We start from the raw sequence: 23685 nt of genomic DNA, 5'->3' as shown, positions 1-23685 counted from the left end.
TACGTCGAACATAATCAACTATTTCAGGGATCGAACTCGCAGGTCAGTTTTTCATGGACCCGGCGCATCACTACAAGTTACTGGATCCCATAAATAAGAAGGGATAGCACATAGATTTGTGAAAAACACAGCCAAGACTCCGCTCACCCATGTGAATACAGTATTAGTAGGAACTTGGGCACAAAAACTGAAAGTCGTTCACTGACCATAAATTCCTTTTCTATTCCTTCTCCTATTTTCTTTAGGCTACCAATACGCAAACCCCTATCATGTGACGCAAATCGCTCAGCTGCTTACACAATAAGTATCCGATTTGTATATAGTGGACACTGTACAAAACGGACATTGAAAAATGGACAGAACACACATGACGTCCATATGCTGATTTTTCATGGACCCATATACTATACTTGAATGGCCGGGATGAGTGACAAACAATAATGTATACCCCCCCCCCCAGATTCCCTGAAAAAAATGGAGGTGACAGACAAGAAAACTAGTTAGTGTAGAACTGCCCCATAATGACCTAACTTACACCAGACACACATTTTCCTTTGTGTTGTATTGTGAGATGAGGAACTCAAAGCAAAAATTTTTGAGTTACTCTATCGAGTAATGTGAGCGACGTAGTCATGCCAAGTAACGCCAAGCCATTCATCTCAAAATATTCTGATTCAGAAAGAAAGTTTAAGACATCTTTATAGCACATCCCACCTAGGAATATAATATTCTGATGCACGACAAGTTCATGGAACTTTAGTGTAAGTTGGAGAGAAAAATACAAGTACGGAAACTGACTACCCCAAAAAAGTTGCGTCCAATTGGACATATTACACCACCCTCTGTTTTCCTACTAGTGTCTTGCTAAAGCTGGGTTCACACGGGGGCCTTCTTGGACCAGATTTTTAGGCGGAGGCCGCCTCAGAATCTGGTTCAAAAAAGGACTAGCCGCGACCGGATGCCGGTGCAGTGCACCGGCATCCTGCTCCGGATCAGGCCCAAATGAATGGGCCCAGTTGGGTGGTAGTGTCCCGCCGCGGACTCTATGGCAAATTCCGCCTCAGAATCCACCTCAAGAAAGGGCATGTCACTTCTTTTTTCCGCGAGCAACAACAAACCGCTCACGGAAAAAGGAACCCATTGAATTCAGTGGAGGCTTTTTTTGAGCCAGATTTTAACGGGATTTCAAGTCAAAAATCCAGACCAAAAAACCCCGACTGAACCCGGCCTAATACAGCCGCTCCGCCACATAAGTCTGTACGTAACCCTAGGCTTAAGCTGATGAAATGATTCACTCATTTTACGAAAATTCATTAGTTTACTGTAATCTACTGGAAAAGTGAGTGGCGCAGGTTCCCTACCGACATGGAAAAGTTTACAACAGGGCTTGTAAATTGCAATCCCTCAATAAGACGGTCATTAGGAGGATGAAGCACGAATATGCCCGATCTCCTATGTCGAGCTCCCGGCACACAAGCGACCGTGAGCAGCACCTGTGAAGGAATCACCTGCTTGTGTTATCTAATGCTGGGATCCCAGGAGAAACTAACACCACTGTTCCAGGAGATGAGGTGTTCAGTTCTCTAGAGACGGGCGTATAATTGGTCATGTTTGCTAAAGCAGAAAGCATTGCTGGCTGTATTCAAATAACGCTTTCCGTGGATCGGCCTTCCAAAAAAAAACACACAAAGACCTTGAGACATCGGCCACAGAGGAAGGAAAACGAGCTTTCCCATAGCAAATTACAGCACGCTTTATCTTGTTCAACGATTAGACTGACCACACTTAGACGGTTACTCGAGATTGTGGTGGGTTTTATCGGACGGCCCTGGAACGTTGGACGCTCTGGAGGCCTCATTAGAATTTCAGAAATTGGAAGTGTAAAACTGTAAAAGTTAATGCTTCCAGCAAAGCAGAGCTATCAATAGAATGGTTTTGCCGCAGTAAAAATAATTATGCAGCACACTTTCAATTTAAGTATTTAAGGCACATGGAAATAATTACTTGACCAAAACCTAATGGAGCGATGAATATTTAAATTATATTTAACACTAAATCGGAATTCATTATTATTTAATGTAATGCCGGGACATATGCTCAAGTCACTGGGAGAAACGCAGCAAAAATAGAAGCAAACACTTAACACAAAAGAGATTGAATCTATCCAAGAATGTAACTATGCGGCAGATAGATTATTCTTAGGACTGGTTCACATGTGTGTTCGGTATTCCTTTCAGGGAATCCGCATGGGGTCCCCACAAATGGAATATCAAATACATTAACAAGTGGTGAGCATAGATTATAATGGGGTCTGTGTATTTTCCATGCAGTGTCCACACGAGTCATGCGGAGAGGAAAGTACTTTTCTCTCCACATGTTCCTTGCAGACACCGCACGAAAACACACGAACCTCATTATAATCTATGGGCTCCGTCGGCTTTCATTGCTCACCGCTTATCAATGCGTTCGGTATTCCGTTCAGGGGATCCGTAAGCAAACTCCCCGAATGGAATACCGAACGCAGATGTGAACCGGGCCTTACACGGTATAGCAATCTACAGCACAGTGTCGTTCATTCTATAATGTGCATGCAAGGGTACAATCAGCAGCCATTGACTTTTTGAATGGCCCATTGGTAATAACGTTGACAGACCTAGAAAACATGTGACATATGTATGGATTGTCTAGCTGTTCTGTCTAAATTAAATTATTAAAAGGGATCCCATCATTAAAACTAAATTTTTTGTCCCTAACACGTAGGAATAGCCTTAAGAAAGGCTATTCTTCTCCGGGCCGCCGTTCGGTATAAATCCCGGTTTTCGTCGGTATGCAAATGAGTTCTCTTGCAGCACTGGGGGCGGTCACCAGCGCTCAAACAGCACTGGGGGGCATCCCCAATGCTGCTAGAGAACTCTCCAGCGCCGCCTCCATCTTCGTCAGGAACGGGCTCTCTTTGAGTCTTCTTCCGGCGCTGGCTTCAAACTTCTAGGCCTCGGGCAGCCGACTGCGTATGCCTGCCAGCCACAAGAAAAGGGCCGCTTACAATACGGATTAAGCGGCCATTTTCTTGTGGCTGGCGGGCATGCACATTCGGCTTTGCCCTAGACCCGAGGCCTAAAAGTTTGTAGCCAGTGTCGGAAGAAGGCGTAAAGAGAGCCCGTTCCTGAAGAAGACGGAGGCGGCGCTGGAGAGTTCTCTCGCAGCATTGGGGATGACCCCAGTGCTGCTTGAGCGGTGAGGATCGCCTCCAGTGCTGGGAGAGAACTCATTTGCATACTGATGAAAACCAGGATTTATACTGAACAGCGGCCCGGAGAAGACATCTAAAGGTAGGAGAAGAATAGCCTTTCTTAAGGCTATTCCTATGTGTTAGGGACAAAAAAAAGAGTTTTAGTGATAGGATCACTTTAACTAGACAGTAAAGCCTGAAATATGTGACAAAAACATTGGTCGAACGTGACGACTGAGCAGAATGACCATCCAACGTAGATGGGCCAACAAGACGTAATCCTATGGCAGATATTGGGGGATATAAGGATCAGGCAGATGGACTTGACATGCCCAATCCTTGACTTTCTCCCCTCTGTCCATTCAGTATACACGAGCGTTATGCCATGTATGGGGCTGCTGAAAGAGGCGGCCATTCAACCAACAGCCATAGCATCTAATGGGTATAGCCAGCTTAAACTGGGAGGTCGTACAATTTGTTTCTAAAACCCACATTTATATTATATTAACTGACAAGGAAAAATACATTGCTTTAGTCCTAATGCCATTAGCACAAGAAACATTGGATCAATCCTTCCACATTTTAGAAAAAAGATTTTAAAATTTGTAATCCAAAACAATGTTTTTTTTAAATATTTGCAGCTTTTTTTTGCATTAAGTAATCCGAGTCGGTACAGGGATACAAGACATACAGAAAGGGTTTGTTGTTTTTACATTAGGTATTACATTAGTCCATGATGATATTTCAAGATGCAAAAATAATCCCAATTAGATCTACAGCAAAACTATAACAATAAGATCAGACTCAGAGTCAGCTTCGTAGAAGTGAAAAATTTATTGTAAAAAAAAAAAAACCCAAGTACCATATATACTCCTGTATAAGCCGAGTTTTTCAGCGCAGTTTGTGTGCTCAAAAAAGCCCCTATGGGCTTATACTCGAGTCAATACATTTTCCCAGTTTTTTGTAGTAAAATTAGGGGCCTCGGCTTATATTTGGGTCGGCTTATATTCGAGTATATACGGTAGCTTGCCGGGTGACATTTATAAACCTATAAATGTATATTAAAAGTAACCTAAAGTGGAAAACCAATTTAAGTACGGCTGCCAGGAACGCGGGCTGAATTAGAAAATTGCACGGCCCGAGATTAAAGAGAAATTTTATTTAATTAATTGCTAAATATTGGTTTGAAAGATAATTTAATAAGACAAATCTGAAAACTTGTTTTATAGCTATTGAAAAAATTCTACATTACAAGAAAACGAGTTTCGAAAGAGACAATTAGACGAGTTTTACGTTGCGAGATGGTCACCGACTAAACAGCAGAGGAGATGTAAAGGTTTAGAGAAAGTCTTTGTAGAAACGTGACATCTAGTAAAGGAGAAGGTTGACTTACTGCTTGCCAAGTGGTTAGGGGAGGAATGTTGCCCATTGGGTGTGCAGGAGGTCAAGTCTATCGCCATATTGGAGTGGTCCCTCTCGGGCACAAGCTCATTATCACCTGGTTGAGGAGGAAAGAAGAAAAAAAAGACCTGTTAGAAATCTGCCTGAGGGGCACAAGACTGACGAATATCAGGAATGTAACAACCAAGAACCAAGATGACTGCTCGCTGCGGTCTCTGAACTCCAGAGTTACTGGGATACTCCAGAATACTCGCAGCAGGTTTAACAACGTATGTAGCAGAGCTGATTCTGACACGTATAGCCCAGTCACACTAGTCCTTCGGTACACAACCACAACGTGTGATACACAATTATATACAGGACCACAGGGCCGCTGTAACTAAGCAGACATACAATCTCAGAGGGTAGAATAATAATGTATTTTATTTATATAGCGTCATATTCCGCAGCGCTGTACAATTTGTAGGGTTCGAGTACAGACAAAAAGATACATTACTGAGAAATAATATAGAATAGAATATATAGCAAATTCATTTCTAGCCCATGGAGAAACCACATGGAGATAACAATAGTGTTCAACAACATCAACGTGATTGAATATTGCCCAAAAAAATCTGACATAAAAAACCCTATAGAACCGTATACTAATGTAGAGACTGTAATACATCTGTATCAGTGCAAAACTTACAAGGCACTCTGTACATAGCGAATATCTATCCGTTATATCACTGCCAGACATCTAGATTAAGGCCAAAACACATGGTGGGGTGGGTGCTACCGCTGTGGTCCTTTATACATGGGTTGGGTACTACTGTATTAGGTGTTGTCATATTGCGGATTATTAGGTCTTGGGATATTGCATATTATTAGGTGTTGGCATATTGGGGATTATTAGGTGTTGGCATATTGCCGATTATTAGATGTTGGCATATTAAGGATTATTAGGGGTTGGTATATTACGGATTATTAGGTGTTGATATATTACGGATTATTAGATGTTGATATATTACGGATTATTAGGTGTTGATATATTACGGATTATTAGGTGTTGGCATATGGGGGATTATTAGGTGTTGGTATATTGCATATTATTAGGTGTTGGTATATTACTGATTATAGGTGTTGGCATATTACAGATTATTAGGTGTTGGTATATTACAGATTAGGTGTTGGCATATTGTGGCCTTTCCTGAAGATTTTGCTCAATGCAGCTTACTATTTCATGATACATAGCACTATAATTGTTCGGTATCATGTCAGCTTGGTGTATGGTATAATACTGCGGCATGTACATTGATCCTTTGATGCCGTGTGATTTCTTTTGGTTTCAGATCTTAATATTTTTACTATATCATTTATCACATCATTCAATAAAAGACATTTTACATATGGCAGCATTTTGCACTTGTTTGTGTGTTTAGGCTGTCAGCTACAAGTCGGAGGATGTATACGGTATTACGTTATGCTACCGGCAGTACATTTACTGTGTAGGTCTCCTGCCATTTCCTGAGCTGTACATCATTGCCAGCGATGGCCGTTTCGTTATTCTGATACCATCTACCAATTTTGAGCAAGAGTTTCTCGACGATGAAATCTTCAGACCTGCAGGCTGAGCAAAGACACCAATGTCCATCCAAAAAAAAAAAAAACAACTAACTCCTGAGAAATCACATCTGCAACAGGATCCTTTTCTTTACAGAATGTTTTCTTCCAGAGTCTTAACATGTTCTTTCCTGTGGATGCAATTCCCAGCTAGAAGGGCATTCCATCGCTTCGGGATTTTATGACTTACGAGTAAAGAATTATTACCAGTACGAACCTCGAAAACATCCAAAAGTAAGAAAATACAAGCAACAACTGCGTCGCATCAAGGCTGATTCACTCATAGTCAATGCAAACAATGTAAAATAATACCGTATGTGCAGGATTCTGTAGACAGATCAGTCCTGTAGCTAAACCCAACACTTCTAGAGACAGAATAGAAAGCAAAATTTGGGCGCCAGGAACAAATTTCCATATTGACAACCAAAATAAGTATAAAATAGAAAATTCTACGGGCGACCCAAGTGCTGATTTATCCCATATCCAAGGCTATCGCCAACCTACCCCTATAGATACAGTTCCCAATATCAAACCGAACAGACAGTATATGAAAAAGTTACTAGATCTACCGTTCTACAAGTTCAAGGAGGGCCTGGATGCCTTCCTCGAAGAGAACAATAGAACAGGTTATGGGTTCTGGATTAGAAGGACACGTTGATCCAGGGTTTATACTGACTGCCAGATTGGAGTCGGGAAGGAATTTTTGCCCCTGAAATGGGGCAATTGGCATGAGCCTCATGGGGTTTTTTGCCTTCCCCTGGATCATCACTGTAGGGGACTGTAGGGTTATAGGTTGGACTTGATGGACTTCATCGAACCTCATCTACTATGTAACTATGTACTGTTCAGGTGTATTCAGAGCTTGTAGACAGGCTTGTTGAATATATGGCAGCATTATATAGTAATGGGGTTTCCTATGACCCCCGTTTAACCATAGGAGAAAACTGCAAAAAAAAAAAAATTTTAAAAATACATCTTGTACTTTCTGTGGAAATTCTGCAGTATTTTTTTCATAACCCCATATATGCCCAACATGGTCTGTTTTCTATTACTGAGTTTTCTGCAGCTATTTTATTGCAATGTATGGAGGAGATTACCGTAAATTAAATCGCAGTCATTTGCTGGGACAATAAAACGCAACCCATTTCTGCAGCGGCCAAAAACTGCTGTGCTCGGCAAGGTGGGCCTTAGCCTTAAACACTAACAAAGTGAATGGTGGGCAGCGAGGATACCCCGTTACAAAGAATTACGGTATATTGTACTTGGAAACAATGCAACATTTCAGCGCAAAAGGTTCGAAGCTAAGGCCATACACTTAAAAATTCTGCGAGAAAAGACCGCACAGTGTTTTTTCCGCATTGTTTTCCTCTGCAGACCCTCTGCTTCTATTATATGTCTATGGAAAACACCAGCATTAATGGACATGCCGCGATTTATAAAAATGCTAACATTTTTTGCAATTGCAGCATTTACGCTGCAGATTTTTTTTTTCTGCAATGTGTGGATGGGATTAGCCAGCATGCCATTCACGTTACAGATACTGTAAAGGCAACGTTTTGCAACATGGGGCCGCAACCTAAAAACAGTTGGGAAGGATGAAAAGTGTCTTTTGGATGGGCTTTCCGAGCTTCTTTTGATTGATAGGTAGCAATAATAATAATAATAATAATAATAATAATAATAAGAAGAAGAAGAAGAAGAAGAATTAGAAGAAGAATCTCCCCATATGACCAAATAGAGAAAGACCTGTCAATCAAGCAGACTTGTGGGGTTGCCACCTAGTGGACACTTCTCCCCAAATTGCTGAAGCATTTCATAGTTAATCAGATTTCAGAGTATTTCAGTATTTCATGATGCCTATGCCTCGGGCAACTGATGACCTTAATAAAAAGATACTTAAGAACATTAGGAAAGCTGTTAAATGGATACTGTAAAGGGTATACAGAAATATATATATATAGATAGATAGATAGATAGATAGATAGATAGATAGATAGATAGATAGATAGATAGATAGACAGATAGATATATTTAATTTAATTAATTAAATTTATATTAAACCCTGGCACATTTAGCTAAACATAGGCAACTGTTCTGTACAATGGCGGCCTAGAGGCCAGAGAATATACAAGCCAAGCTAAGAAGAAGTAGTGTGACATCAGAGGGTCTCATAACATCATAACACTCCAGGTATCTAATGTAAGGACCACCAAACATCAGATTTAACCTATGAACTTAGGAAACTATGTGGCTATGTAAGTTTCTAGTACCGTTTATGGAACTATAGTATAGTAATAGTATAGTATAGGAATTTTTATAAGGAAATTGTGGATATTACCAGTCATCTTGACTCAGTTTTTTTTTTATTTTTTAATGTAGATCGTGGGCCTCCTATAGGGATCACAACGTACATTTTTTTTTCCTATCAGTATGTCTATGTAGAATGGGAGGAAATCTACGCAAACACGGGGAGAACATACAAACCCCTTGCAGATGTCGTTCCTGGTGGGATTCGAACACAGGACTCCAGCGCTGCAAGGCTACAGTGCTAGCCACTGGGCCGCCATGTTGCCCCCTTGACTCGTTTTTTTTTTTTTTTTTTTTTTTTTTTACCATAATATGGTGCGAGAAGAAAAATAACTGCCTGGCTTCCACAACATTACACCATTTATGGAGACCTCAATGGAATAACTAATATATTCTCTGCAATATGGTGTCCTCCTTAATAAAATTTGAAAACTACTAGATGGGATATCAGCTGATGACTCAAAAAAAAAAAAAAAAAAAAAAAAAATTGTAATGTGAATGGCGTTTACATGTCACCCGATGGTAAAGGTCATCAGACCTATCTATATAATCCAAAATTGACATCCCAGAATATTCCATGAACACGGCACTGACGTCCACGAAGCTCGGAGAGGGTATTTACACAGCGACAACAGTCTCTTCTGTGACCCTCTATATTATCACTGTAACCTTATACTAAAAATGCCTATGGGTGTGGGAGAAAAAGCACCTGTTGTAGGAGCAAATGGCGTATAGATACAGAGAGATATACACATACATACATAATCTAGCTTACACAAAGTTGTATACTCCTGGTGTAGGAGCAATGGTGGGGTGTTAGTTCACCCCCTGACATTTACCATATACAGATGTAGCAGAGTTATCCCAAACTTCTGCACCTGATCTCTTACATACAGAAGGCAACAAATAAAACAATGAAGAGTCATTGGAAAAACAGATTTTAATCACTTTCCATTGACTGCCACAGTAACCATTTGCAGAAGTTCGGGTTAACCCCGCGCTCCATCTCTTCTCCTTCAGACTATTTTATGATCCGTTACATTTTTAGCAAACACCCGTTAGAATCTAAAGTCAAAATGCGAAGTCCTTGGATACAATGTCTAAAGCAGGACAACTACTCGTGGCAAAATAATAAGATTATCGCATCCTAACTTGGGGTCCGCGGATAACTTGGATATTTTAGTGACATTAGATCTTGCAAACCGTTGCAGGTAACGTGTAAAATAAGCGTCACCGCTCCCATCTGACTGAGCTGAGGGCACCGTGCCAGGTGAGGAAGGTGTCCCCGTGCCAAGTACATAGTAATCGATGTAAGCGGGCAGAATACACGACATACATGATGGCAAACAAACATTACATTGTGTCCTACCACGGATTCCTATCTGCAAACACAATAGCAGAAAGTGATAAAAAGCCATCTGTAAGTGTCAGGATTTTACTTGTCCTACTCAATAAGATGTCATTATTGCAAACTTATTTAATTTTTACAGCCTGCAGCTTTCACGTTCTCCCTGGCCGCCGTGAATTACAACAACTCTGTGTATATCAACAAACCATAAATAATCGGAGTCTGAGTTTACCATGGAATGACGTCCTGGGCTACATTGTTGCCAAAAACTAGCGTTGTGCTGTTAAATCTGACCTCTCTAGAGGCAACACGGTGGCTCAGTGGTTACCACTGCAGCTTTGCAGCGCTGGAGTCCTGGGTTCGAAACCTACCAGGAACAACATCTTCCAGGAGTTTGTATGTTCTCCCTGCGTTTGCATGGATTTCCATTCTATAAAGTCATACTGATAGGGGAAAAAAAATGTACAATCTACATTAAAAAATAAAATCTGACCTCTCTATAAGAAAGAGGCAGTGTCAGGAGTTCCACCATGGCCCAACCAAACATGGATCAAGGACTAGTAACAGGTGTATATACACACATAGTATATATACATAGTATGAAGATATGGGATACAAAGGAGGAGTTGAACCAAGACTACGTTTAACCCTAAAGCTTCCAGAACTCAATGAGAACCATGGATGTCCAAGATTATAAGGAATATATACAAGACACGGCCCTTAAGTAGGTTCTTCTAAACTAAACCTAAGCAGAGTAGACATACGACAGAGGAAGGATATATAAAATGTCACTTACTAGTCACGTATCCATCGGATCTCTCTGTTTCCATAGTCAAAGAGCAGTGCTGAAACAGAAAAATAGAACAAGTTTTAAAAAAAAAAAAAAAAGAGACAACTTTTCCATAGATCATAAAAGTGACATGTGTTGGAATCCAGTTACATGTCTCTGCTGGACGTTGTCTAGACCCAGGCCACCGGCCGAGATCCTGGACTTCATCTTTTGGTACCGTACGACTCCAGAGGGGTCTGTCTTCTCCAAGGTTTTTGAAAACGGACCCTCTGTCACAAAAGCCCTCTAGGAATCGCCTAGCTATTTATTCACCTAGGCAGGTAATGGACGGAGTGCTCTTTTAATAGAACATTTCACATCTAGCTAATTTTCCAATTCCATCCCATCACGATCAGAAATAATACAACTCATTATTCTTATTAATAAGTTTTGTCTTAGGTAACCAGCAGATGATCAACTTTCCATCTCCATATCCCAAAAGTAGCCTAAAGAGGAACCCTATGACAGCCCCTGTAAGAGCATAGCCTAGATGTACCTATGATCTCCGTCAGCCGAGTGCTGTCACACGCCACTATCTTCCTGTGTTAAGTGACTTAACCCCTTTCAAGCCAAGAGAAAGCCACTACAGCGCACGACATGCCATAGGTTACTAGGATATCAAAGTGTGAATGACATCACGCCGTTACAAGTCGGTTTACCGATTAATATACATTGATTTCAAGGAAAACACCAGGCGTTTCAATGTCTTACAAAAAAAAACAAAAAAAACCAGAAGTTCTTCATTTCAGCAAGTTGTTCTTGCCAAGTCCTTGTCAGTTTACGGGAAATGCTGTCAGTAGTTCTCCAGCGTAGACTCCGATAGCCACATAAGCCAATAATTAGTCAAATATAATAAGACGAATATCAAATATAATAATAACAACAACTACTTTTATTGGGGAGGGTCTGCATGTCCTATACAAGATGCACATATCAAGCAAGAGATTGATCTTACCTGCTAATGTACATAGTGCATGCTTTATTATAGTAGGTAGATAGATAGATAGATAGATAGATAGATAGATAGATAGGAAACAGAGAGATAGATAGATAGATAGATAGATAGATAGATAGATAGATAGAGGCCGTCTCCTCCACAGTCTATAGAATATGCGATGGGCATGGAAATGGTGTTGGATTAAATAATATATGGGCTACTGTACATAGGTTGGGTACAATCTATAGATCAGAACGGCTACGTGGTCAGGTTGTGATTGCTTCCTGGGCTGGTTCGGATCTCTCGGACATTACATTAAACATATTGTCTGCACTTGCCATCTTAACCCTTTAAAACCAGAGAGGTAAATCGGATTTTTTTTCGTTCGTGATTTACAATGGAAGAGCCTTTTACCACCTACTATCGCCCAAATCCCAATCCCGGATGCCATCTACAAAGGTAATCACTTAAGGGAAATTGTTACTTAAGCCATTCTGAACGATTTTCCAATACAGAATACCGCCACGGCATAAACCGTACACCAAAGTGACAACTTCCATCCTACAGATCCACCTAAGCACTTGTGAGCTGTCAATCTACTTCTACGTATCAGAGACAGCAATAACCAGAGCCTGGGTATAAACTCCTAAAAGTGACAATGAATAAAAAAATAAATAAATATAAAAAAATAAATATGAATAATAAAATATAAAAAATAAATAAAAGAGAGAAAATAAATAAATACAAATTAAAAAAAAAATATGAATAGAATACAAAAATAAATAATAAAAAAAGAGAAAATAAATAAATACAAATAAAAAAAAAAAAATAAATAAAGACGTCAGCCAACAGCCCGGACTTAGACAGTGCAACGTGGGGAATGAAGGGGAATTTTCTTGTCACCTCTTCCCCGTTTGCTCTTAGCTTCCAAATCGTTCCAGCACTGCCAGTTAAATTATTCACAACCAGCCATTTCAGTATTGATCCACCAAGTATATTTAGCTCCTGCTCCTGGAATTTCTGCATTACTTACTGGAAAGTAGGCAGCTTCAAGTCTTGTCTCCAAATCACTTCCCAAAAAAGTAAAAAAAAAAAAAAAAAAAAAAAAAGTCTATAACTCTAAGGGCTGCATGTATTATTACTGGAGCACTTTTTTTTCCCCCTTTCTTGTCTCTTTTTTTCCTTGGCAGACAGATCAAATTGCCTTCAAGAGCAGCAGATAACACATTCGTTTCGACATGCTACAGACCCACCATGACAAAGAAGATAAATGTCTGGAGTACTTCTCGATACAGGACATCCAACAGGTCGCATAGAAAACCAGGCAGTGATAAAAATCAGGAACTAACTCTGAATTGGGGCAACGGAGATAAGAGGCAGAGAGAGGGCATGGCATAGTGACCGAGCTGTCTGACTGTCCCCAAGACGAGATGACAAACAGATAACAGGTCTCCAAGGAAGTGGAGAAGTAAGTGGACAGTTAAATGACCCAAGTGCCACAACACGGGGGTTCTTGTTACCTATGACCTCTATGGCACCTGTATATACAGCGGCGTTCGGAAGGGTTAAACCTGAAAAAATTAAGGGAATCCTGCATGCAAGGGATCTCTTAGGTTAAAGGTCACAGTGTAGAAGATACAAGGCTCATGAAGCCTTAATACTGAAAAATGATTCTGCGCCTCTCACGATGACTAAAGGAACATAATGTCTCAAAGTGTCTCATGCCACACGTCTCAATTCTCTTTCGACCATTGTAACATTTTATGTCAAAAAATACTGTAGATACAGATGTAGCAGAGCCAAGCTTATTAGATATAGCCGGACTGATTTTGTCTTTGGATCCACAAAGGACGACAGGTAAACCTGAAGACAAGCTACTGTAGAAACCTGTAATACCACTGCAGACAATGCAGGAACAGCACAAAAGAGATAACAAAGTCAGCTCTACTACATCCGTATCACAGCACGCATAGAGAAACACACACCGATTTATCATTGGAAGAGACTTGACAGATAAACCCTAACAGTGAATAGCGATGACCCAATGTACAACCGTGTGTGTTGTAAGAGTACATATTAAATATGTCGCTACCTCATGTGTGGGGCTGGCCCATTGATTTCTGCTAGCAGGTGAAGAGTACAGGGCAGTCCTAGGAGACTGGTGAGGAGCGGGACAGTCTTGAGATGATAGTGAGGAGTCCTGGGATGGGTTGCGGACAGCTCAGAGCAGTGAGGATGAGTGTGGTGTCAGAGCTGTTGGGTTAGACTAGTGAAGAAAGTTAGGAATGTCACGTACTTTCAGGAAAGCAAGAGGGAGAGGGAGGTCATCGCTCCAGCAATGAGATTAACAAGAAACAAAACTGGATCCACCGGTTATTTCTGAAGCAGCTGAGAAAGAAACTAGGAGAAGAAAAGGGGAGGAAAGGGGAGGAGGTAGAGGGGTGAGAAGAAATAGCAGGGAGGGAAAGAGGGAACCGACAGCTCCGAAGTGAGGACAAGGTGGGTGGGATGAGACACCAGGATCCAGGCCATCACTTCTATACAGGTAGTGCTATGGCCAACAAATGTCATGACACTGTCAGGATATGGTCAGAATGTGGTTGTGATATTACAATCCCAGCTTACACCTGCCATAGCACACTAGAAGTTGTAGCAGAAGAAGCAATGCACACCAATAATAACCCATCAGGCGACTTCAATGTTAAACCACTGCTCCAAAAAAAAGATATGGCCACCTATACAGCCTTCAAGTGGCCCCTGACGACATGGCGGTAAAAACTCGAATAACCCTTTTATTTTCCAAATCCATTCCTGGGAAAGCTGTGTGGCCACCAACACAGACTCAACTATTCCAGAGCTCAGGAAAATGTAGGAAGGGATCAATTGCATTCCCACAGACTCCATGGATTATATGCAGATTTGTTGCAGATTTTGCATTAGAGGCGGACATTAGAATTCTGCACAATAGAGTCCACACCGCAGCTCAGTTCCCGCTGTAGATTTCTTCTGTCCCATGTGGACATACAATAATACATAGAATCATAGGAGGGCAAACCCAAAGTTAACCAATTTCTGGATCTGACTGTATTTCTAATGTCTTACTACTTTGGATTTTACATCACCATTTCTATAGCTGACAAGCTAAAGGTCCCCGTTACTAATACTTAGACAGTCTGACAGGGCCCCAGTGGCTGATTCCAATAGATCTGGAGCATTTTAAGACTGTCTAGTCCAAGTTTCTACCATCCATTAGTTCATTTAAGTTCAGTCAAAATTTTATTCTAAAATGTTGGAACTAGATACACTACCATGGGCCACATGTGGTGTATTTTACTAGAGTCCAATATGACACTGACAGCAATGCCCCCAAACATGTCCATTACCTTGATACTTACCGAATACACAACAATGTGGCCATAATCCATAATAGGTTCCCCTAAACAGCAGTGACCGGCTCCCTCATACTATTCCATACTCCATCATTCCAGGAAGTGTTGTCATAGGGTGACATCGCTAATTACACATCGGTGTTGCCAAGGTCATCACAACATACCTAGTCACATCATTCACCTCCAGCATTACAAAATTGTGTCACCTTCCCCATTGTCACATCAAGTCAATAGAGGTAAGCAATGTTAGTTGCACCCATGTGCTACATTGCACAATTCGGGAGAAGCAATGGAATCAAAACGCAGGTGACAGAGGATCTGCAAGTGATCACAACCTTACTATCTCAGAGCATCGGGCACCATACCAGACACAAGACGTTTGCCGATCACTATTATTAAAGTGCATGGGACGCGTGACATTCACATCACATGACCTGATGGCAATCATGAAGTTGGTGCACAGCCCTGGCCTAGGACTTTATCCTTCATCCGTATCTTTCATCAAATATTCCACTGCATTGGACAACACATTAGACATCACTTGCTTAGATTATAGGGAGACCCCTGTCACAACATATTTCCAATCCACACCCCAACATATGAGACTCTGGGGCTCCCCCTCCCCACATGATACTGGAACATTTCAACACTTTTAGCCTTTAAACTGTATATGAAAAAGCAGGGTTAGATGTGAGTTGTCGCCAGGATTATCAGTGACAGTGACAACAGGCAGACAAGGTAGGCAAAGGGGACAGACAGACAGTGTACGCAGATGTGACAGACAGGACAGGCACAGAGGTAGGCAGGGGTGACAGTCAAACATAACTAAGACAACAGACTGGCAAGGATGACAGGCAGGCAAGGGTAACAAGCACACAGGGCAGGCAGGGGTGACAGGACAAGGCAGAAGTGACAGGACAGGCATACTGGGTAGTAAGACAAGCACACAGACAGAAGGCAGGAATAACAGGCAGAAAAGGAAGTGGGAACAGGTATGAGTATACAGGGCAAGCAGGGGTGACAAACAGAGCACATAGGGATGGCAGGTAGACAAGGCAGGGGTGGCACAGAGAAGGCAGGGGTGACACATACACAGAGAAGGCAGGGGTGACACATACACAGAGAAGGCAGGGGTGACACATACACAGAGAAGGCAGGGGTGACACATACACAGAGAAGGCAGGGGTGACACATACACAGAGAAGGCAGGGGTGACATATACACTGAGAAGGTACAGGTAAAGGTAGACAAGGCAGAGGTGACAGACAGGAGCAACAGGGCAGGCAGGGACGACAAGCAGATAAGATAGGCATTGGTGACAAGGACACAGGGCAGGCAGGGGTGACAGGCAGATAGAGCAGGTAAGACTGCCAAACACACAGGGATGACAGGTAGACAAGGCAGTAGTGACAAGTACACAGATAAGACAGGGTGACAAACACAAAGAACAGACGGGGTGACAAGCACAAAGGGAAGGCACAGGTAAAAGGTAGATCAGGCAGACAGAAGTGACAGGGCAGGCAGGGATGACAGGCATTGGTGACAAACACACTGGGCAGGAAGGGGTGACAGAACATGTAACAAGCAGAGAAGGTAGGCAGGGATGGCAGGCAGGGAAGGGTGACAAGTAGATAGTGGTGACAGGCAGATAGGGATGGCAGTGGTGACAGGACATGCAGGGGTAACAAGCAGAGATGACAAGCAGATAGGGCAGGCAGGTAAGGGTGACAAGTAGACAGTGATGAAAGCGAGTGGTGACAGGCAGGTAAGGGAGACAGGCAGGTAAGGGAGACAGGCAGGTAAGGGAGACAGGCAGGTAAGGGAGACAGGCAGGTAAGGGAGACAGGCAGGTAAGGGAGACAGGCAGGTAAGGGAGACAGGCAGGTAAGGGAGACAGGCAGGTAAGGGAGACAGGCAGGTAAGGGAGACAGGCAGGTAAGGGAGACAGGCAGGTAAGGGAGACAGGCAGGTAAGGGAGACAGGCAGGTAAGGGAGACAGGCAGGTAAGGGAGACAGGCAGATAGGACAGGCATTGGTGACAGACAATGTGAGTGTGAAAAGTGCAGATGCAGGCAGCAGAAGAGGAAGAAGGGCAGGCAGGTGCCAGGCAGACATAAGACACATGGCAGCAGGTACAGTGACAGGCAGCGGACATGACAGGCAGGTGACAGCTCCCTCCCCTCCTGCTATCAACAAGTCGGCAGCGCAGTGACACGGCGCTAGACAATAACAAGTTTGTGCCCCCCTCCCATCCTCCTCCTCCCCTGTCACCTGCAGCACTGAGCACACGGCTGCCATTACCTTAGCAGGGCATGCGGGGCCACACTGCCATCCCTGCTCCGGGCTCCCCGGGCTCTGCAGCTGCTCTGGACACTAGGGCACTTGTGCTGTGGCTGCTGAGGGTAATCCAGCTCCTACTTCCTCCATGATCAGCACAGAGCCAGGCAGGGGTTAGCCCGGGACAGCTGGTCAAACCCAGAGAAACGGATCAAGCAGGCAGCGGCAGCCTCCCCAGACACACGGCCAATAAATACAGGCTGGCAGCTCCAGGCGCTCGGCAATCGATTACAGGACAGTGCACTTGATCCGCTGCTCTGAATGTCTCCAGTGATCTCAGCAGCCAGGGGTGGATCCAGGACACAGTATCCCCGGGATGTGCACTCCCTGCCGCCGCCGCCGCCGCCGCCGCCGCCGCTGTGCCCGGCGCTGGGCGCTCTCCTCGGCAGGCATGACACCTGTCAGAGGGCTGTGACAAGCATGGCCAGCAACACCCTAATCTAAGCAATCTGCTGCTGGGAAAGTTGGGTGACAATAATCTGCACAGGGACACCTGCTAGTCAGGACTCTTGTAAAGTTGGGTGACAAACTCTTAGGGGGGAATAAGCCACAGAGACTGTATAATACTTGTAAGGATACGTTCACACTGCACACATTTGTCTGAACATAACACCTGGATTTCTTTTGCGGATAAAACAAGAATTTTTCTGTGGATTTGCACAATGGAGACTAATCCGCTGCTTTTCTGTGCAGAATCCACAAGAAGAATAAGGGTTTGTCCATGCCGGTGGTTAATTCATTGCAATGTACAGTAGCGTTGTCCCCATTTTCCGCTATGGTAGTCTATGAGAAAGTCATTAAAACACACAGATATTAGAACAGGGGCCCAATTTACTATTGTGACATGACTAGACACTAGCGTACACATGGCGTGATGGGTTGCATCTACCGTGGTTTGGTCTAAAATCCACTGCATTGTACAGTCCTTGTATTCTGTTCACCTATTTCTTAGTTATGGCAGTCTCTGAGAAGGTTACGTGACAGTTATGGCCTTCCCTAAGGCTTTTAGTTGTTGACCTAACAGCCTGGAGTCCAGACTGATACATTGTAGCAAACCACCAGAGAGATGTCTGCAACTGTTGATTATTCTTAAATTCACAGAGCATTGTCTGGACCAGATACCATTGTTTGCAGGTTCACAGCCTCTAAATGTCAACACGAATGTTCTGATTCAGTGACACAAAGGGCCAGAAAACACTTTTATTTCTGGTCCTGGATCAAAATTAAAAAATGACCGGAAGAGATTAAAATCCAAAAAAAATTTAGCTGTCTGCAGGACCCCAAGCTCCTAGTGTCGGTCTTCTATTCTGTCTCTTCTGGAACATCTTTGGTGCAATGCGGTGCTGGTTTGGCCTAATGTTTTTCAACTTCTAAATCCCATCAATATTTGGTGTGACCTTTGCTCTTTTGAGGAGGAGTCCCCGAAGTAACATGGCCCCCATAAAACCCGATCTCAACATCATCCACAAAGGAACAGACTACAGAGAACCTCAATGTAATTGTGGACAAGTTGCGCTCTTGGAAATGATGAGTTCCAGGTCACTCACAAATACAAGGCTCAACTTCACCCAGTCCGTCTGGGATTATATGAAGAGACAGAAGCAATCACGTATCACATGCGGTGCTTTGACGACAAGGCGCTTATTCGCTAAAAAGTGCCTGACTGTTGGCCATTAAATGAACGCTAGATGAGACACTGAGCAGGGTTGCACTATGTGCTATTGTTATCTGTATAGATATATATTGAACGACTGAGAGCCTGGCACAGGTGTGAACTTGCTCTTAGTTTGTGGTGTTATGTAATTATCTTCACATCCAGGTGTAGCAATGATAACTTTCCGCAAGATAATTCGCAACACAAGCTATTGAAACCGTCCAGTTAGGACCTATTCACATCTGCGTTCGGGAACCACATGGACACCATTATAGTCCATGGGGTCAACAGATAATCGCTTTTATATGCGCATAGGTTTCCGTTCCTGGGGTCCACAAGCAGACTCCCCGAAAGGACACCTGTATGTAGATGTGAATATAATAAATAATAATACATTTTATTTCTATAGCGCCAACATATTCTGCAGCGCTGTACAATTTGTAGGGTTCAAATATAGACAGAAAGATACATTACAAAGAAAGTAATTTCACAAAATGGGACTGAGGGCTCTGCTCACAAGAGCTTACAATCTATGAGGTAGAGCGGGTGACACAGGAGGTAGCAGGGGCGGCATTGCTTATACAGGGGGTCAGATAATTCTGTAATAGAGGTGATTGTCATTACACGAACATAAAACTTTATGAGCCGTCACCAGTTGTGTCCTTTAACATGTGGATGGAGCTTGGACATATAAAGTTAGCCTGAAATGGCCTCATATCATGTGGGGTAATGTGGGAGCGGGGACAGAGGAGGGTTAAATTTGGGGGATTCTAATTATAGTACGGAAGGGATTACATTAGGAATTGTGATAGGCCTGTTTGAAAAGATGTGTCTTTAGTTTGCGTTTGAAACTGTAGAAATTGGGAGTTAATCTGATTGTCCGGGGTAGAGCATTCCAGAGAAGTGGTGCAGCTCGGGAGAAGTCTTGTATACGAGCGTGGGAGGTTCTCATAATAGAGCATGTAAGTGTTAGGTCATTGAGTGTGCGGAGAGCACGGGTTGGGCGGTAGACAGAGATGAGGGAGGAAATGTAGGGAGGTGCGGCATTATGGAGAGCCTTGTGGATGAGGGTGATAACTTTATATTGTATTCTATAATGAATAGGCAGCCAATGTAGCGACTGGCACAGACAAGAGGCATCGCTGTAGCGTCTAGACTGATAGATGAGCCTGGCCTTAGAGGGGTTATACTAAGAAAAGTATTCTTCAAATGATAAACACCGTCGTGAGGGTCCGGCTGCTAAGACACCCACCCACCTTGTTTTCCCCTGCAGTGTATTCAACCTGACCATGTGAGGATAAATGTAGTTGTGTTAGATGGTGGACAGTGCTCCATTCTCTTCAATGGGAGCACCAAAGCTAGCCCAATACTGTACATCGGCTGTCTCTGGCACTTCTATTGAAATGAATAGAGCACCATCTACCTACATGTCTACATTCAGACTAACTTGAGTGAGGCAGAATGTCCAATGAGGGGAAAACACCCCGAGTTCTCAGGATTAGTAGGGATCTGAATAGTTGAGCCTTGAACCTCTACCCCCACTACATACTTATCTGCTAGTTCTGCTATGGCTAGGGGATAACTTGTTAAAATGTGACTGTCCCTTTAAGTGTCAAGCTAACCTTTGCTATATAATATTCTCACGTGCCAAAAAGACACTTTTGTATCTAAATAAAAAAACTCTGTATAATAATAAAGCTCATAATACAGGATTGAATAGATCCCATCTGCTGAATCCCCGCTGTATCATTAGAAAAACAGAAAGATTATTTACATCACTGGCAGATACAATGTATAACTTGCAATATTTGTCCTGCAGAAAAAAAAATTGCTGGAAAGCCTAAATACAAAGTGGTTGTGAATATAAATGTGTCTGTTGTGACTACAATCTGCGCAGTCTTTGATGGAAAGTAATCCTTTGTGACAATGAATTGCCCAGGCTGTTTTTACTGGAAAACGGTTCGGCATTGTATCGATTATGTAAATCCGCCATTGCCTCTAAGACGTGTTTAACCAGCGATATATTAGTGTATCTTTATAAGACTTTAAAGGGGATATCCTTAGGATAAGCCTCAAATATCGGATCAGGTGTTGAGAGGTAACGCCAGCCTGTGTACTATACAGTCCACCGAGCTAAAGCACAGAATGGGTTAATAAAAACCTTAAGGCTAAGGCCCCACGGGACAATACGCACGCTAAAGCTCTGTGGGAAAAAACGCAGCGGGAACGCATCGTGTTTCTTCCCACAGCGCTTTAAAGGGATCCTATCATTGGATATGCTTTTTTTTAACTAACATGTAGGAACAGCCTTAAGAAAGGCTATTCTTCTCCTACCTTTAGATGTCTTCTCCGGGCCGCCGTTTGGTAGAAATCCGGGTTTTCTTCGGTATGCAAATTAGTTCTCTCCCAGCACTGGGGGCGGTCCTCAGCACTGGGGGAGTCCCCAATGCTGCGAGAGAAATCTTCAGCACCGCCTCCATCTTCGTCTGGAACAGCTTCACTCAGCGTCTTCTTCCAGCACTGGGTTCAAACTTCTACGCCTGCGCAGTCGTCTCTGCCATTGGGCGGTACTGTAGATTTCTCTCGTAGCATTGGGGACACCCATATTGCTGTTTGAGCTTTGGGGCTCGCCCCCAGTGTTGCAACAGAACTCATTTGCATACTGAAGAAAACCGGGATTTCTACTGAATGGCAGCGCGGAGAAGACATCTAAAGGTAGGAGACGAATAGCCTTTCTTAAGGCTATTTAGTCAGAATAAATGTCATTTTAATGATAGGATCCCTTTAATCAGAAAGTTCTCTGACTTTTCCTCCGCAGACTTTCTGTTATCATTATATCTACGGGGGAGCCACCAGCGTTTCCGTAGATATAATCGACATGCTGTGGTTTTTCCCGCAAAGTGGGCATAGGATTCGTGAGAATCCCATCCACTGTGCAATTACTGTAAAATGCAGCAATTTTTCCCGCACCATTTCTGACCCATGGGGCCCCGTCCTAAAGCAGCAATACTCACCTCACAGATTCCCTGCCACTCCGATTCCAACACTACTTGGCTCCCACGCTGGTCTCTACTTCCTTGGCCCTCTTGATAAGTAGGGAAAAAAATCTGAAAAAATCCAACCATTTTGCTACTCAGAAGTCACTGCTCAGAAGTCACGCGCGTAATACATTGAAAGCATAGGGAAAAAAGCCTCCTATTGATTTCAATGGGGAGCGCACGTATGCCGGCTCCCATTCAAGTCAATGGAGCTGCTTTTTACGCGCTCATTCTGAACTTCTTTTTACGATCAGAATGAGAGCAGCGTTACATCGTGTGAAGGCTCCCTAATAGTTTGCTACAATGTTTCAATGTAAAATGTTTTCTAAGTATATATCAATATGAAGTTCAGGTTGCTTTGCTCACAGAGGATTGCCTAGATTGCCTTCTCGAGAAGGACTGAAAGCAAGAGAAGATCATGAAAATTGTTGGGGAATTGAAACACATAAAAGATATGGGAATAACTTTTTCATTCCTACAGACAACACACTGGTTAATCCTTTTAATTCCTAAATGTCATGTCCCATTGCATTGTTAGTATTGATGAAGACTTGGACAAGTATTACCTACATAATCAGATTCTTCTTCTTCTACAATGTATCAAGATGAAAATCTTTACAAAAACAAGACAGAAAGCTGAGAATTTGCTGTTGGGTGATAAGTTGATAATTTGACTATTCTTGTGACATTCTCAATGTAACCACTTCCTGATGAGGGGTGTTGGGGGCTATGTCTTTATCTTGCTTGAGATCTACACAAAGAATAAAAGTAGGACATTTTAAATAATGGAAAGGAACAGAAAAAAAAGATCTGTTTTGCTGATTTGATTTTTTGGATGTTTCCAAGCACGTTTTATTTAGCAGAGACCTTGCTTGTTCCGCACATATCGCAACGGCTGCAAACTGCTAGATACTGTAGGTCATATCAGGGTAACTGTTGCCTAGACAGTTGGGGGAGGGGGGTGTATATAACACCTTCCACTTATCAAATTGGAGATTGAACGATACAATTACAATAATATCACTGTATAGCTTAAAAACTACCCCCACCCACCCCACGCACGCACAAATCGCATTCCTGCACACACACTATGCCCCATAGTGACCCTTGAACACAGTATTATAACCCATTGCGGACCACTCATGAACAATTACTATACTCTGGGGACTTTTCAAGAGACCCAATGGAGGATACAAACATAAAAACAATGTAACTTACCTCTCCTGGGTTCTAGTGAACTCCCCGCTGATGTAGACTATCTTCAATATTGAGCCGGGTCAACGCATTATGACGCAGGCCAGACCCACGTGACATCTGGGACATCACCAAAAAGGCCCAAAACCTTCTGGAGCCCAGGAGAGGTAAATAATGGTGTTTTATATGTTCCCTCACCTCTTCTGGCCCTCCAATCATTATACTCGGGAGTCTGAAAAGACCACAGAGAATAATGATACTAGTGTTTGTGGGGTTCACGGGCCCGCGGCCATACTTACCGATCCTCTCTCTGGATCACAGCCGCCTCCACAGAAGGCAGGATTGGTAAGTAAATAGGGCCCGTTACCCCTGTTTAGGTGCATTTTACTTGCTTCCAAACTCATGTTCAGGTAATAGAAG

The 23685-nt window shown here is 42.9% G+C and overlaps 1 protein-coding gene across 1 annotated transcript in view; it reads right to left on the bottom strand.

The window, feature by feature from the left end:
* The window catches only part of IKZF2 (IKAROS family zinc finger 2), a 55186-nt gene extending 44274 nt beyond the window's left edge, over positions 1-10912 (bottom strand). Inside the window, exons 1-3 of the mRNA XM_075284952.1 lie at positions 10828-10912; positions 10684-10732; positions 4623-4727 (exon numbers count right to left, since the gene is read on the bottom strand). Of these exons, the coding sequence (XP_075141053.1) occupies positions 4623-4727; positions 10684-10732; positions 10828-10884 (211 nt within the window). The 5' untranslated portion in view covers positions 10885-10912. The remainder of the gene's footprint in view (positions 1-4622; positions 4728-10683; positions 10733-10827) is intronic.
* Positions 10913-23685: the final 12773 nt, after the last annotated feature.

The sequence above is a fragment of the Leptodactylus fuscus genome, chromosome 8 (assembly GCF_031893055.1).
Source record: "Leptodactylus fuscus isolate aLepFus1 chromosome 8, aLepFus1.hap2, whole genome shotgun sequence".
NCBI classification, from domain to species: Eukaryota; Metazoa; Chordata; class Amphibia; order Anura; family Leptodactylidae; genus Leptodactylus; species Leptodactylus fuscus.
This window is presented reverse-complemented; position numbering and strand designations above follow the sequence as displayed.